Raw genomic sequence first — 13,895 nt, forward strand, 5'->3', positions numbered from 1 at the left:
ACCAAAATGAAAGGTATTAATGGCAGTGCTCTCTTTTTCTCCTCTTCACTACTTACCAATCCATACGTCCCCTTACCTTGTAGTTCTTGGATGGTCTACTAAGGCAGCGGTCTCCATAGGGAAGGATAGAGTACACCTGTGACCAGAGGTTTTCAGTGTAAAAGCTCATGCAGAGTATAGGCAGAAGGTGCTGACACAGAAATTAATGGTACGCAACATAAAGATGATAGAAAAAACACTTACCAGAGATCAAGGAGGACTTGTCTTGCAAGGTAGCAGGCTGTGTGCAGAGACCAGGATGACAGGTGGTGTAGAAACACAAGCAGCACATCAAAAATGAAAAAGGCAGTTTTTAAATAGACCGCCGTCGCCGGAGGAGTGACGTCACCGCCGCGCATGCGCACTGGCCGCCCGCGCCGCCCCGCGCCATCTTGGATGCTGGCAAATGCAGAGGGCAGGGGGAAATGTCACTTCCTGAGCGCCGAGCGTCCAAACACGGCCGCCATGTTGGAAAGGGTATACGGCTGTGGAACTACAGGGCTCAGCATGCCCAGAGAAAGTAAAGAAGGAAAAGAAAAGGGAAAAAAGAGAAAAACGAAAATAAGATTAAGGATAAAGGTATGCCTGGGGAAGTAAGAGGGAGAGCAGTAGCTAGAACAAAATAGGTAGAGGGAGACCGCTGCATAACATTAAAACCTCTTTAAGGTTTTTTTTTTTTTTGCTTACTTGATTTTTTGCCCCTGAGACCACCAGAGTGGGGCCCCCTGCGTTATAGCTCATTTAGAGACCGTACGGACAGGAGCTTCCAGGTAGGAGAGGCTGAACCTAGCTGGGGTAGTGCGGTAAGGGGCTCCATTGCTAACCGATCGAATAGGTGATGTCCCATTCAGGTGAGGAAAAAAAGGAGAATGCAACGGTGGACTCCTCTTCAAATCTTATAGCTAACCAGTCCTATCAGGTTGTGGAGGCGGAGTCACAACCCATTGTGTGTGCTGCCATGATGCGTCAGGAAACACTTTTAAAAAAAAAAAAAAAAAACCACGGTGTGTTTGAACTGGAATATTTGTTGCATATTTTTTGCCAGTGTAAATGAACCTTAGACTGGGCCTTGAACAAGTAAAGCCTCATACACACGATAGGACTTTGTACAAACTTTCCCTTGGATTTTTGTACAAAGGGCGTCGGCCCTGAACTTGTATTGTATACACACAGCAGGACTTTTTCAGCCAACTTTCACCAAATCATGTGGTTTTTCTGCTCTTTACCGCCACCTTTGGTCAAATTCTGTATTGTTGTCTGATCTTTTGCATTGGTTCTGAGCATGCCTGTTTGTACTTTGTACAAAAGTCTTATGGTTTTCTGTACACACGATCAGACTTTGCTCCATCGGACTTTTGTTGCCAGAAAGTTTGTCCGTTCGCACAGCCAACAAAAGTCCGATGAAAACCAAAAAAGTTTGTCCAATGGAGCATACACACGGTCGGATGTTGCTCCAAAACAGCTAATTTGCATGTTTGTTGTCAAAAAGTCTGATCGTGTGTATGGGACTTAAGTTTTAAAGCAATATTTGTAAAGAATACATTTGCAGTCGTGCATTTTTTAAAAAATTTTTTTTTAAATTCTTGGTCTATTGTTCCTCAGGTCAAAGAGCTAACCAAGCCTGCCATTAGCTCAGCTCCCATGTTTGGAGGACAACAAAACTCTTCCTTTCCCACTGCAAGTGAGTTTCCATTAACGTTATGCAAGTCATACATTTTCGTATGTGGATACTGTTCACACTGATTACCGATGCGATAAAGAGAACACCAGTAGGCCAGCACAGACATGATTACTGTATCAGGTGGATAAAAAAATCATCAGCTTTACTTGGAGACACCCCATATGGCACCATTGTTTAAAAAAAAAAAAAGTTTGTACAAAGTCCGATCGTGTGTATGGGGCTTTAGACTGGGCCTTGAACAACTAAAGCCTCATAGACACGATAGGACTTTGTACAAACTTTCCCTTGGATTTTTGTACAAAGGGCGTCGGCCCTGAACTTGTATTGTATACACACAGCAGGACTTTTTCAGCCAACTTTCACCAAATCATGTGGGTTTTTCTGCTCTTTATCGCCACCTTTGGTCAACTTCTGTATTGTTGTCTGATCTTTTGCATTGGTTCTGAGCATGCCTGTTTGTACTTTGTACAAAAGTCTTATGGTTTTCTGTACACACGATCAGACTTTGCTCCATCGGACTTTTGTTGCCAGAAAGTTTGTCCGTTCGCACAGCCAACAAAAGGGTCGGATGTTGCTCCAAAACAGCTAATTTGCATGTTTGTTGTCAAAAAGTCTGATTGTGTGTATGGGCCTTAAAGCGGGATTCCACTGCCGTTTTTTTTTTTTTACCTGTGTCACTGGTGGGCGATTCCTACGGTGTCTTTGCAGCCACGATCGGCGTCTTTTTAACCCCCGGCGTGACGATTTCATTGCTAAGGAAAACTTTTAAAAGAGCAGTCCGGCGGTTTCCATTTTCACTGTGGGCGTTTGAAGCCCACACGCATTTACTTCCTGGATGCGATGACACTGAGCTCCCAGAATCCACTGCTCCATCTCGCACATGCTCATTGAGTGTCCTCTTTGTTTTCCTTCCTTTTGCCTCATGTGCTATAGTGGTAATGGCTGATAGAGCTGCCTGCCCACTTTCAAAATGGCAATTTCGGCTTGACTGTGTCCCCCACTGATTCCTGGGAAATAGCTAAAAAAGTTCCCAGGGACCATTGCGAAGCTGATAAACACGCCTACTCCCACGGGAGGAGAGCCCGGAAGTCGGCATAAACATTAAAAATAAAAGGTAAATACTGAATATTATTTTATTTCAATGGTCATAACTGCATCTATGTTCCAAAGCCATTTGAATAAGATGAACTTGCAATTTTCTGTACAAAACCACTTTAAGTTTTAAAGCAATATTTGTAAAGAATGCATTTGCAGTCGTGCATTTTTTTTTTATTTTTATTTTTTTTTAATCCTTGGTCTATTGTTCCTCAGGTCAAAGAGCTAACCAAGCCTGCCATTAGCTCAGCTCCCATGTTTGGAGGACAACAAAACTCTTCCTTTCCCACTGCAAGTGAGTTTCCATTAACGTTATGCAAGTCATACATTTCCGTATGTGGATACTGCTCACACTGATTACCGATGCGATAAAGGGAACACCAGTAGGCCAGCACAGACATGATTACTGTATCAGGTGGATAAAAAAATCATCAGCTTTACTTGGGGACACCCCATATGGCACCATTGTTTACATAGTTTTAATTCTATTTTAGATTTAGCTTCAGTAAACAGCCATTGTGTTCTAGATGCAGAAACATCCTGTTCAAAGTAACTTTTGACATTTTAACCACTTGCTTACTGGGCACTTAAACCCCCCTCAGTCCCAGACCAATTTTCAGCTTTCAGCACTGATGCACTTTGAATGACAATTGCGCGGGCATACAACACTGTACCCAAATGAAATTTTTATCATTTTTTTCCCACAAATAGAGCTTTATTTTGGTGGTATTTAGTTACAGCTCGGAGTTTTATTTTTTGCTAAACAAACAAAAAAAGATGCAAAAAAAAATAATAATCATGTTTTAATAGTTTGTTATAAAATTTTGCAAACGGGTCATTTTTATCCTTCATTGAAGTGCGCTGATTAGGCGGCACTGATGGGCTGCATTGGTGGGCACTGATGGGCTGCATTGGTGGGCACTGATAGGCACAGATAAGGCGGCACTAATAGGCACAGATAAGGCGGCACCGATGGGCACAGATAAGGCGGCACTGATGAGCAAAGATGGGCACAGATAAGATGGCACGGATGGGTGGCACGGATGGGCACTGATAGGTACCACTGATAGATGAGCACTGATAGGTGGCACTGCTGGGCACTGATGGGCGGCACTGCTGGGCACTGATGGGCGGCACTGGGGTGCAGCACCTTTGAGGCAGATTGTGGGCACTGTGGGTGGTACTGCTGGGTGGCACTGTGGGTACTGCTGGGTGGCACTATGGGCACTGCTGGGTGGCACTTATTAGGGTGGCACTGCAGGGGGCAGGTAGGCACTGGCAGGTGGGCGCTTGCATTGCTGGCCGTGATCGGGACTAATGTCCCGATCACGGCCGCCGGTGATCGGCTTTTTTTTTTTCTCCTCGCGCTGTCAGCGCGAGGAGGAATACTAGCCGATTACCGGCTCCGTTATGTCACCCGATCAGCTGTCATTGGCTGACAGCTGATCACGTGATAAGGGGTCGGGATCGACCCCTTGCATGGATCGGTGATCAGGCGAGTCTCATGGACTCGCCGATCACAGAGCGCGCCGCGCGCGCCCCTCAGGGCGCGCGCAGGCCGCTCGTACACGGGACGACGTCAATAGACGTCGTCCTGGAAAAGGAGATCTGCGCTGTAGCCGTCAATTGACTATAGCACGGGTCTCAAGTGGTTAAATTGTTAAAGTGGGTGCAGGGAGTAGACCCCCGGCAGGGGCGTACCAAGTGGGGGGCGGGGGAGGCATCCGCCCCAGGTGCCACACATTGAGGGGGGTGTAAGTGGCTGGGTGGCATTGCTATGGGGTTCACTCTTCACTCAGACACTGTCTGACAGAATCCTGAAGGGAATCCCTGGCTCTGGCTACTATGTTTTTTGTGAGTTTTTTGTGAGCTGGAACACCCCCAGCACTGCGGCCGAAATAGTATGGTCTAGTTTCTGTTTTCCCCTGCTAGCTCCACCCACCACTGCTGAGCAGCCGAGCTGAGTGTGTCATCATCATTCATCACGGGGGTGGCTGCTGTTACATTCTGTGTCCACATCATCTTCCGGAGTCTAAACCTTCCCAGCTGAAGCTGAGAGCCGAGGTGAGCTGGTGATAGGGGGTGTGTGGGTTGTGAGAAGACGCTGGAGGAGTGTGTCTGTCCTGTCATCCTTAACTGTGCTGGCCTGTGATAGAAGGGGAAGGGGGTTGCTGTGTCCACCATCACCCAGGTATAGTGTAGCTGACCTGATGGAGGGGGATGCAGAAGGCAGGCGTGTGCCGTGTACAGGTTGCCCAAGGCAGGCGTGTGCCGTGTACAGGTTGCAGAAGGCAGGCGTGTGCCGTGTACAGGTTGCAGAAGGCAGGCTTGTGCCGTGTACAGGTTGCAGAAGGCAGGCTTGTGCCGTGTACAGGTTGCAGAAGGCAGGCTTGTGCCGTGTACAGGTTGCAGAAGGCAGGCTTGTGCCGTGTACAGGTTGCAGAAGGCAGGCTTGTGCCGTGTACAGGTTGCAGAAGGCAGGCTTGTGCTGTATATTGCTGTGTGACCACCACCCACCTATAGTAGCTGAGCTGTGATCTTACCTGGTAAGGGGAGGGGGGGTGGTTTTGCTGTGTTCACAAACCAGGTATAGAGTAGATGAGCTGATCTGATAAAGGGGGGACTTACACCCACATCTTGCAGCCATCAGATCCATCCAGCAAGCAGCAGGTCACAGCAGCATCTTGCCATCTTCCCTGCAGCCCTCAGATCCCATCCACATCCAGCAAGCAACACGCCTTGTCAGCAGGTCAGTTCCCAAATCTGAATCAAATCATCAATGCCAATGCTGTCCCCAGGGACAGATCCGATCTAGAGATCGCCATACAGTGGGGTCTCTGGATCAGATCTGTCCCTGAGGACAGTAGATAATGCAAAGTATGGGCAGAGGAGGGTGTTTTTACAGTTGAGGGGGGGGGGGGGGTGCCAGATATAGGATGGGCCCTGGGTGCCGAATGCTCTAGGTACGCCCCTGACCCCCGGCATGCTGTCATTGGGTGGGGGGGGGGAGCTGCAGGAGTGGGAACATGAAGGTGAACTTCTCTAAAATATTTTAATTGTATTTTTTATTGTCAAGTCTACCCTAGCATCTGTTGTTTCAAAACACTGAAGTGACTCCTAGGCTTGCATTTTACATTTGCATAAAACAAGTATGACAATTCTCTGTTGCCGTAGTTGGTGGTTCAGATTTTAAATGTTTGTTTGTTTTTTCCCTGTAAAGCACAACTCTGGGCTCAGCTGCCTGGACACTCACCCATCAGTATTTTATGCTTTTATTATTTTAATTTATATTAGCCTTTATCCAAAATCGTTGGGCTAGTCTGGCAATGCGCTTGGTCCTCTTCAGTCTTCATTTGGAGATGGGTGCTCCTCAAATGGCACCTATGTAATGAGTTCAGTGCTGGGCTCTGCATCACTAAATAGTAAATGCAAACAGGATCTCCTCAGTCTCTGAGACGACAGATATACACTGGGTGTCCTTTACCTCAGAAGACTAAGGAAAACAGAGTAATGTGAGGGTAAGCTTCAGACTTAAGCCCCATACACACTATCAGATTATCTGCTGAGTTTTTCCTTCAGATTTACCAAAACCATATAATATGAGGTCAAACCTTAGGAGTTTCAATGTGTATGCAATCAGGCCGGCCCTTCTACTACATGGTTTTGGTAAATCTGAAGGAAAAACTCAGCAGATAATCTGATAGTGTGTATTGGGCTTAAGGCCTCGTGCAGACTGGACCTTATAATAACCTTTGAAAAACTCACTGCAAAGCTACTGGCATTTTTATAAGTTTTTGCAATAGCATTTTTTAGCGTTCTTCAGCATTAGCGTTTAAAAAAAAAAACATTTTTTTAATGGATCAAAAACGTTAAACGCTGGTGAGCCGTGTTTTTCTGTGTTTTTTTTTTTTTTTTTTTTTAACGTTGGACCGTTTTTACAGCTGAAAGCTGCCTCTCAGAACCCACTAGTTGTGGGGTTTTTTTTTTACAGCCAAAAACAGTTGATAACAGCCTATGCGTGCATGGACACATAGGATAAAATGCTGGAGAGTTTGACTGTAGAAAAAAACGTCTGAAGCCAAAAACATCCAGTATTTATTTTTTATTTTTTTGTAGTGTTACACATATTTGTGTTTTAAAAGTGTGCGTATCTATATGTGTACCTATATGATTTTACAAGTGTTTTTTTGTCACTCTTTATGCAGACTCAAAACACTTTTTTTTTTTCAAAAAAAAAAAACCACGGTGTGTTTTTGAACTGGAATATTTTTTGCATATTTTTTGCCAGTGTAAATTAACCTTAGACTGGGCCTTGAACAAGTAAAGCCTCATACACACGATAGGACTTTGTACAAACTTTCCCTTGGATTTTTGTACAAAGGGCGTCGGCCCTGAACTTGTATTGCATACACACAGCAGGACTTTTTCAGCCAACTTTCACCAAATCATGTGGTTTTTCTGCTCTTTACCGCCACCTTTGGTCAAATTCTGTATTGTTGTCTGATCTTTTACATTGGTTCTGAGCATGCCTGTTTGTACTTTGTACAAAAGTCTTATGGTTTGCTGTACACACGATCAGACTTTGCTCCATCGGACTTTTGTTGCCAGAAAGTTTGTCCGTTCGCACAGCCAACAAAAGTCTGATGACAACAAAAAAAGTTTGTCCGATGGAGCATACACACGGTCGGATGTTGCTCCAAAACAGCTAATTTGCATGTTTGTTGTCAAAAAGTCTGATCGTGTGTATGGGCCTTAGGTTTTAAAGCAATATTTGTAAAGAATACATTTGCAGTCGTGCATTTTTTAAAAGAAATTTTTTTTTAATTCTTGGTTTATTGTTCCTCAGGTCAAAGAGCTAACCAAGCCTGCCATTAGTTCAGCTTCCATGTTTGGAGGACAACAAAACTCTTCCTTTCCCACTGCAAGTGAGTTTCCATTAACGTTATGCAAGTCATACATTTTGGTATGTGGATACTGTTCACACTGATTACCGATGCGATAAAGGGAACACCAGTAGGCCAGCACAGACATGATTACTGTATCAGGTGGATAAAAAAAATCATCAGCTTTACTTGGGGACACCCCATATGGCACCATTGTTTACATAGTTTTAATTCTATTTTAGATTTAGCTTCAGTAAACAGCCATTGTGTTCTAGATGCAGAAACATCCTGTTCAAATTAACTTTTGACATTTTAAACCCCTGAAAAATTGACTATTGCACTGTACAATTGGCCCTTCAGTGCAAAATATTTCAGTCAAATTCACTAATATGTCCTTAAATGCAAGCTAATCTCTGGCCCTTAACTAAACAAACAAACCTTTTAAATGTTGCACAGAATGCCAGGGATGGGTCCTGGACAGCAGGTATATTTCCTCACTATTTGGGTTGTGGTCCCTTTTAAGGGGGACAGTTTGAAGACATTGTTGAGTACTCAGGGGTTCGCAATCATGCAGGGTGAGGGGATCTGGGGTAGTCTGGCTGGAGAAGAGAGGACTTCCTTTTTTTTAGTATATTCTGGATTGGTAAGTCCACATTAGTTACTTTCAAGGGTTTTGGGAGGGAAAAATCTTCAAACCCTGATTATGGAGACCAAGTCCAGAAAAGGAAGAAGACACAGATGGCACCTGTCTGTGAGGAAGAGAGCAGAACACAGCTGAGTGAGCAATGTGGACTAGCTTGTGGCCCAGACACGCTTGCTAAACACTTCGCAGATGCCCTGTGTGTCGTATTTTTTTTTTTTTTTTTTAAGGTCATTATGGGAACTTACCACTTTTGACCCTTTTCAACCACACTGTAAATGCCATAGACGTGTGTTTAAGGTGCGGTTGTCGTGAAGGGAAGAAGTGAATGGAGACCGTTGGAAAGTGTCAATGGCTACCAAACTCTGCAAGCAGCATTATTTTTGCCTCGCAGCAATGCTAAACGCTGAAGTGTGAACACGTTCCTCCACTCCCTATTGTAACAATTCAGTGTGGAATTAATAGGCGATTGGGAAGCAATAAAACGACACAACCACCTAATTTCAATGCCTGTGTGAAAGAGCCCTTAGGCAGCTGGAAACTTGAAAATGAGTGGGACTGGAGGGGTGTGGACTGTTTTTGCACCAGGACTTGATAGTTTTTGCTTGCTGAAGACAAGCTGTTTGCCTGTTTTTGTTTCTCTATCAAGTGATGTGCATGAGTGCCTTGGCTTTCTGGGACTCTCCTGATTGGCAGAGACACAGGAGTGGTGCCATTAACTTCCGCTGCTGTCAGTCAAAGTCAATTAGCCAATCAGGCGGGGGGCTGAACCACAGCTCCATGTCTGAATGGACACACGGAGCTGGGACTCGGCTCCAGTGCCCCTTTAGCAAGCAGCTTGCTGTGGGGGCGCTCAACAGGAGGGAGGGGCCAGGAAGAGGGATCCAAGAAGAGGAGGATCTGGGCTGCCAAGTGCAAAACCACTGCACAGAGCAGGTAAGTATAACATGTTTGATATAAAAAAAAAAATCTGACTTTAGTATCACTTTAAGCTTTCTAACCCTGCTATACTCTCTCAAAAAAGATTTTGGCTGGAGTTGGAAGCACTTGTGACTATGTGTATGCATACACAGCATCTTGCACATTATGGCCCATTTACCTCCCAAGCTTATCCTCTTCCAGCAATGACCATTCCGGGCTTCCCATTGCCACTCTGTTGCAGTGGCTGCCATGCTCTTGGAATTATTCTACTGGACCAACATCTTCCGCTTCAGCAAGTGGGCAGGCACTGATAATGTAACTAATACACGTGTGTTGGAGCTACATTGTCCTGCCAAATGGGACTTCTTACAGATTCCAGGCATCTATGCTGAACATGTGCAATAGTCGGTGTTCAATTAAAAAAAAAAGTTGCTTAAAAAAAAAAAAAGAAAATAGCGGTTTATAGCATAGTAATCCATGATAGCCTGTCTTTATGCATGTTTTCTAAGAGCTCATTCAGGGGGCAGAAAAAGCAGGCAGCTGATCCACGGTTTTTCTGCCTCACACTGATTTAACAGTAATCTCTTATTTTGCAGGCTCCTCCGCCAGCAGTGCACCTCAGTCTGCCAGTAGTTTCAGCTTCAAGCCGGATTCTCAGGCACCTAGTGCAGGGCCTATTTCCAGTTTTCCCACTGCTTCAGGATTTGCCAACAAACCAGCAATCAGTTTTAGCAATGCAGTGATGGGATCCGCAGCTTTATTTACTTTTGCAGGAACGACCGCTTCTGATGGAGCATCATCTGGCTTCAACAACACAAAGGCAGTTTCGGCTTCTACATTTTCCTTTGCACCCACCACCACCTCAGGTGCTGGAGCATCTGCTTTTTCTGGGTTTGGGGCAGCCGCAACTGCTCTGCCTGCAAGTACACCTTCTCCCGTCACAGGTGTCTTTGGAGGGACTACATCGGCTTCTGGTTTTGGAGTGCTGTGTCTGATTTATTCAAAGCAGGTGCTGCAAGCTCTGCCACTACCTCATTATTTGGGCAAGCATCAGGTGTGTCAGTATGCCGTCCACCAAGTGTGACCTCAACATCAGAAGCCAGCAGTAAAAATCCTGTTTTTACACCACGGTCTGAACTCTGACAAATAACTCTCTCAGTTTGTATCCAAGAGGTTTTCACTAGAGAACATTCCCACGTGCCCTCCACCTGCAGATCTTTCAAAGGTGGCAAAGCAAAGCAAGCCTGTTTATTGAGGTGTGGGCTGTTTATTTTATATATTAAACATATTTTCAGAATTTAGAATTTTTGCTTTTTCTGAAAATCTTAGGGTGAAATTTTCAACATCAAGTTGAGTTTGTTAAAATATATGTATATAAATATATAATTTTTTTATTTTATTTTTTCACGGGGAAAAAAATATCTGGTGCTTTTCCCTTACAAGTCTGTTAGATCTCTGTAAATAAATGTGGATGTGAGCAGAACTTAGCACAGCCGTGCTAATTTCAAAAGCTACAGCTGCTATGAGGAAAAAGAGAAGCACGGAATATAGCCTGAAAGGGTTAATGGAGTGCTGGCATGACAGGGGTGACTGAGGAGCAATATAAAGCACAAGGGCGGAGCTAGTGAGTCACTCGGGAGAAGAAGATCAGAGGAGGCAGCTTGTGTTTCTGGTGGTTTCTGACGGTACACGGTTAATCATAAAATGGTCTGAAGGTGTGGGGGGGCTCATCGAAAGATCGGCCCCTCCGATGTATTCCGGAATACCGGTGGAAGGAATACTGGTATGTGCACTGACGGAGGTTGTCTCCGACTGGCTACAGGTGGAGGCCTTGGAAAATGTTATACAGAGGTACCGCAGTGCTTTGGTGTTTGGTATAAGTATGGGTCACCGTCAGAGATCACCAGATTGGGCATGTTATTTATATTTGGGTTGTTTATAAGATGTTTATATATATTTATTGTTGGAGTGAGTTTTAAGACGTGTTTAATAAAGGCTGTTGTGGCCAGTTTACTCCAGCAAAAGGTGTGGTCTCGTCCTTAAGTAGAAATTAAGGGGGAAGGGCAAGGTATGTCCGGATGGGGTAGTACAAAGGTGGGGGGAGAGCATTCAGGCTACACTGGTCATGACCCTCGGCAAGCTGTTTGTGTGGGGGCGGTTGCTTAGCCCCTGATGAAGTCACGTGACCGTGACGAACACGCGTCGGGACGCTACCGGAAGTGACGTAATCGAGCTCGAGGCTCGTTTTTACATTGCAAAGAAATCTCTATATGTTTGTGAGTATTTTATCCACTATATTTAAATAAAACTTAAATCTTGTTCAAAATTACTACACTATGGGGCTCCCCTTTTTTATCTGTTTAACCCTCACATAACAACCACCGCTGAGGCAACCTAACAACCCCCCCCCCCCCCTATGCTGAGTACCGCTGAACGTCCACTTAAGGAGACCAACACGGTGTAATAGGCAGGAGACGCCAGTTTCCGGGGCCATAAGGATAGGACCTCGAGGGATAAAAGACCACCAGGAAGCCTGAGGATATACATGTCAAACGCTGTTACCTTACAGCTGTAAGGTAAGGGGACATCCATACCCTGAGTACACAGGACCACGCGGGATATAGTCACCATCACTAATACCATCACTGTTTGCAACGTTACTTTACAGTGCACAAAAAAAAAAAAAAAAAAAAAAAAAAAAATCTGATACCAGCACTTCATGCGTTTTTTGTTGCATGCGATTTTGAATATAATCGCCACCAGTTATCGCACATCTTGAATGGACACAAACCTGATATATGTGATTGTGCAATCTTTTTATCTATTGGTTGATATAGTTTTTTAAATCACTGTGCACACTTACTGAGAATATTTTTACAGAGATCCTTTTCTTATGTGTTGTTTTCTTTGACACGATTTTGTGTATGTCACATGATTTTACGTGTTCACCGTATTTACACAATTTAGCACATGGTATAAAGATATTTATACGCATTTATTTACAATAATTTTCGGCACTGGCACTTTATGCGATTTCCTAGCCACTAGCAAACCTGTTTCACATAATTCTTGTGTTTTTTAATGACTTTTTTATGCACATTGGTTTTTATTTATGGTGTAGTTGATATTTCTATAGATTTATTCACTATCTAGCACTGGCACTTCTTATGCGATTTTGTTAATCGCATTAAGAATCACTATTTATTTTGCTTACCATTGGATATACTTTGCTATTCACATTGTGACGTAGAAGTCACCCACTCATATTCGTTCACACTTGAGCATCATTTTTTTCATATTATTTCGCCAATTTTAGCCGCCCATATATCCCCTTTTAGTCTGGGCGATAACACATCTAACTTTAATTATTGTGATGTGGACAGAATTTACTAACCTCTCAGGATAATATCACCCAACCCAGTACTGCGCAACACTACTTCTTATATATTTTTCCTGTAAAAAGGGTTCAAGTACCCCACTTCCAGTGTATGCAGCAGTACAAAATTAGATCCTTGTTCTCTTCCCTGATTAGGCGCAGGAATAACCCCTTAATACTTGCTTAGCAACATGTTACACCTGTATCTAGGGTGTAACATAATGTGTTTCTATGGCTAGAGTTCACCTTTTAAGTTTTGTATATTTTCTTATTATAGTGTCAACATATTCCAGATGCTCTGCCATCCACATAAATCCTTTCCCACTGGAGAGCTTACATTTTAAATCCTTGAGTCATACATGAAATTCGCACTAGGGTATTTATGTAAAAAGCTAGTTATAGTGGTTGTAAATTTTGTTACACTACTTTTAACAAGGCTTACTTGTAGGAACCGTGAAAATCTCGTAAACTTGTACTGGTTAGGAGATATTGAGTATATACGCTGCTGCTGACGTCATTGGCACATATGCACTGCAGAAACAGGCCGCTGGTGCTGTTTCTTCAGTAGCCATGCCGTGACTGGTGGCTCCCACGTGTATGTACGGTAGTGATGTCATTGCGACTCTGGCCAGTCAGAGCGCCGGAGCCGCGAGCCCGGAAGTAACTCATGTGGAAGATGTCAGCCGTGTACTTGGAGTGCCGACGCTGCTTCAGGGCATCGTTCTAAGGTAAGTGTTTCATAATGAGCTAGTATGCTCATTATGTCTTTGTCTTGCAGGTTTTTGTTTTTTTTTTCTCAAAGTTTACAACCTCTTAAATACGTTTTAAAGTGTTATTAACCACTTCACATCTGAGCCAATTCTGGCACTTCGCTCTTACATGTAAATCATCTTTTTTTTTTTTTTTTCTAGAAAATTACTCAGAACCCCCCAAACATAGATAAATATGTATATAGTGTGTGTTTTTGTAGCAGAGACACTAGAGAATAAAATGGCGGTCCTTGCAACTTTTTATGTCACATGATATTTGTGCAGCGATTTTTTTTTTTCAAACACATAAAAAAAAAAGTTTCATGAATTAAAAAAAATCTGTAAAGTTGACCCAAATTTTTTGTATAATGTGAAAGAATTTGTTACCTCAAGTAAAGAGATACCTAACATGTCATAAAAATTGCGCACACTTGTGGAATGGCGCCAAAATTTGGTACTTAAAAATCTCCATAGACGACGCTTTAACATTTTTTTTTTTTTTTTTTTTTTA

General features: G+C 43.6%; 1 protein-coding gene across 1 annotated transcript; it reads left to right on the top strand.

Moving 5' to 3' along the window:
* The first annotated feature begins 3,129 nt into the window (after nucleotides 1–3,129).
* Nucleotides 3,130–11,283, top strand: LOC143925663 (uncharacterized). The gene is made up of 5 exons (XM_077450126.1): nucleotides 3,130–3,230; nucleotides 3,310–3,364; nucleotides 4,748–4,879; nucleotides 7,662–7,740; nucleotides 9,856–11,283. Exons 1-5 carry the CDS (start codon nucleotides 3,130–3,132, stop codon nucleotides 10,341–10,343), a joined length of 855 nt encoding a protein of 284 aa, XP_077306252.1. The 3' UTR covers nucleotides 10,344–11,283.
* Nucleotides 11,284–13,895: the final 2,612 nt, after the last annotated feature.

The sequence above is a fragment of the Lithobates pipiens genome, unplaced genomic scaffold (assembly GCF_037356315.1).
Source record: "Lithobates pipiens isolate NorthernLeopardFrog02 unplaced genomic scaffold, aLitPip1_a1.2 Scaffold_22, whole genome shotgun sequence".
Taxonomy (NCBI): domain Eukaryota; kingdom Metazoa; phylum Chordata; class Amphibia; order Anura; family Ranidae; genus Lithobates; species Lithobates pipiens.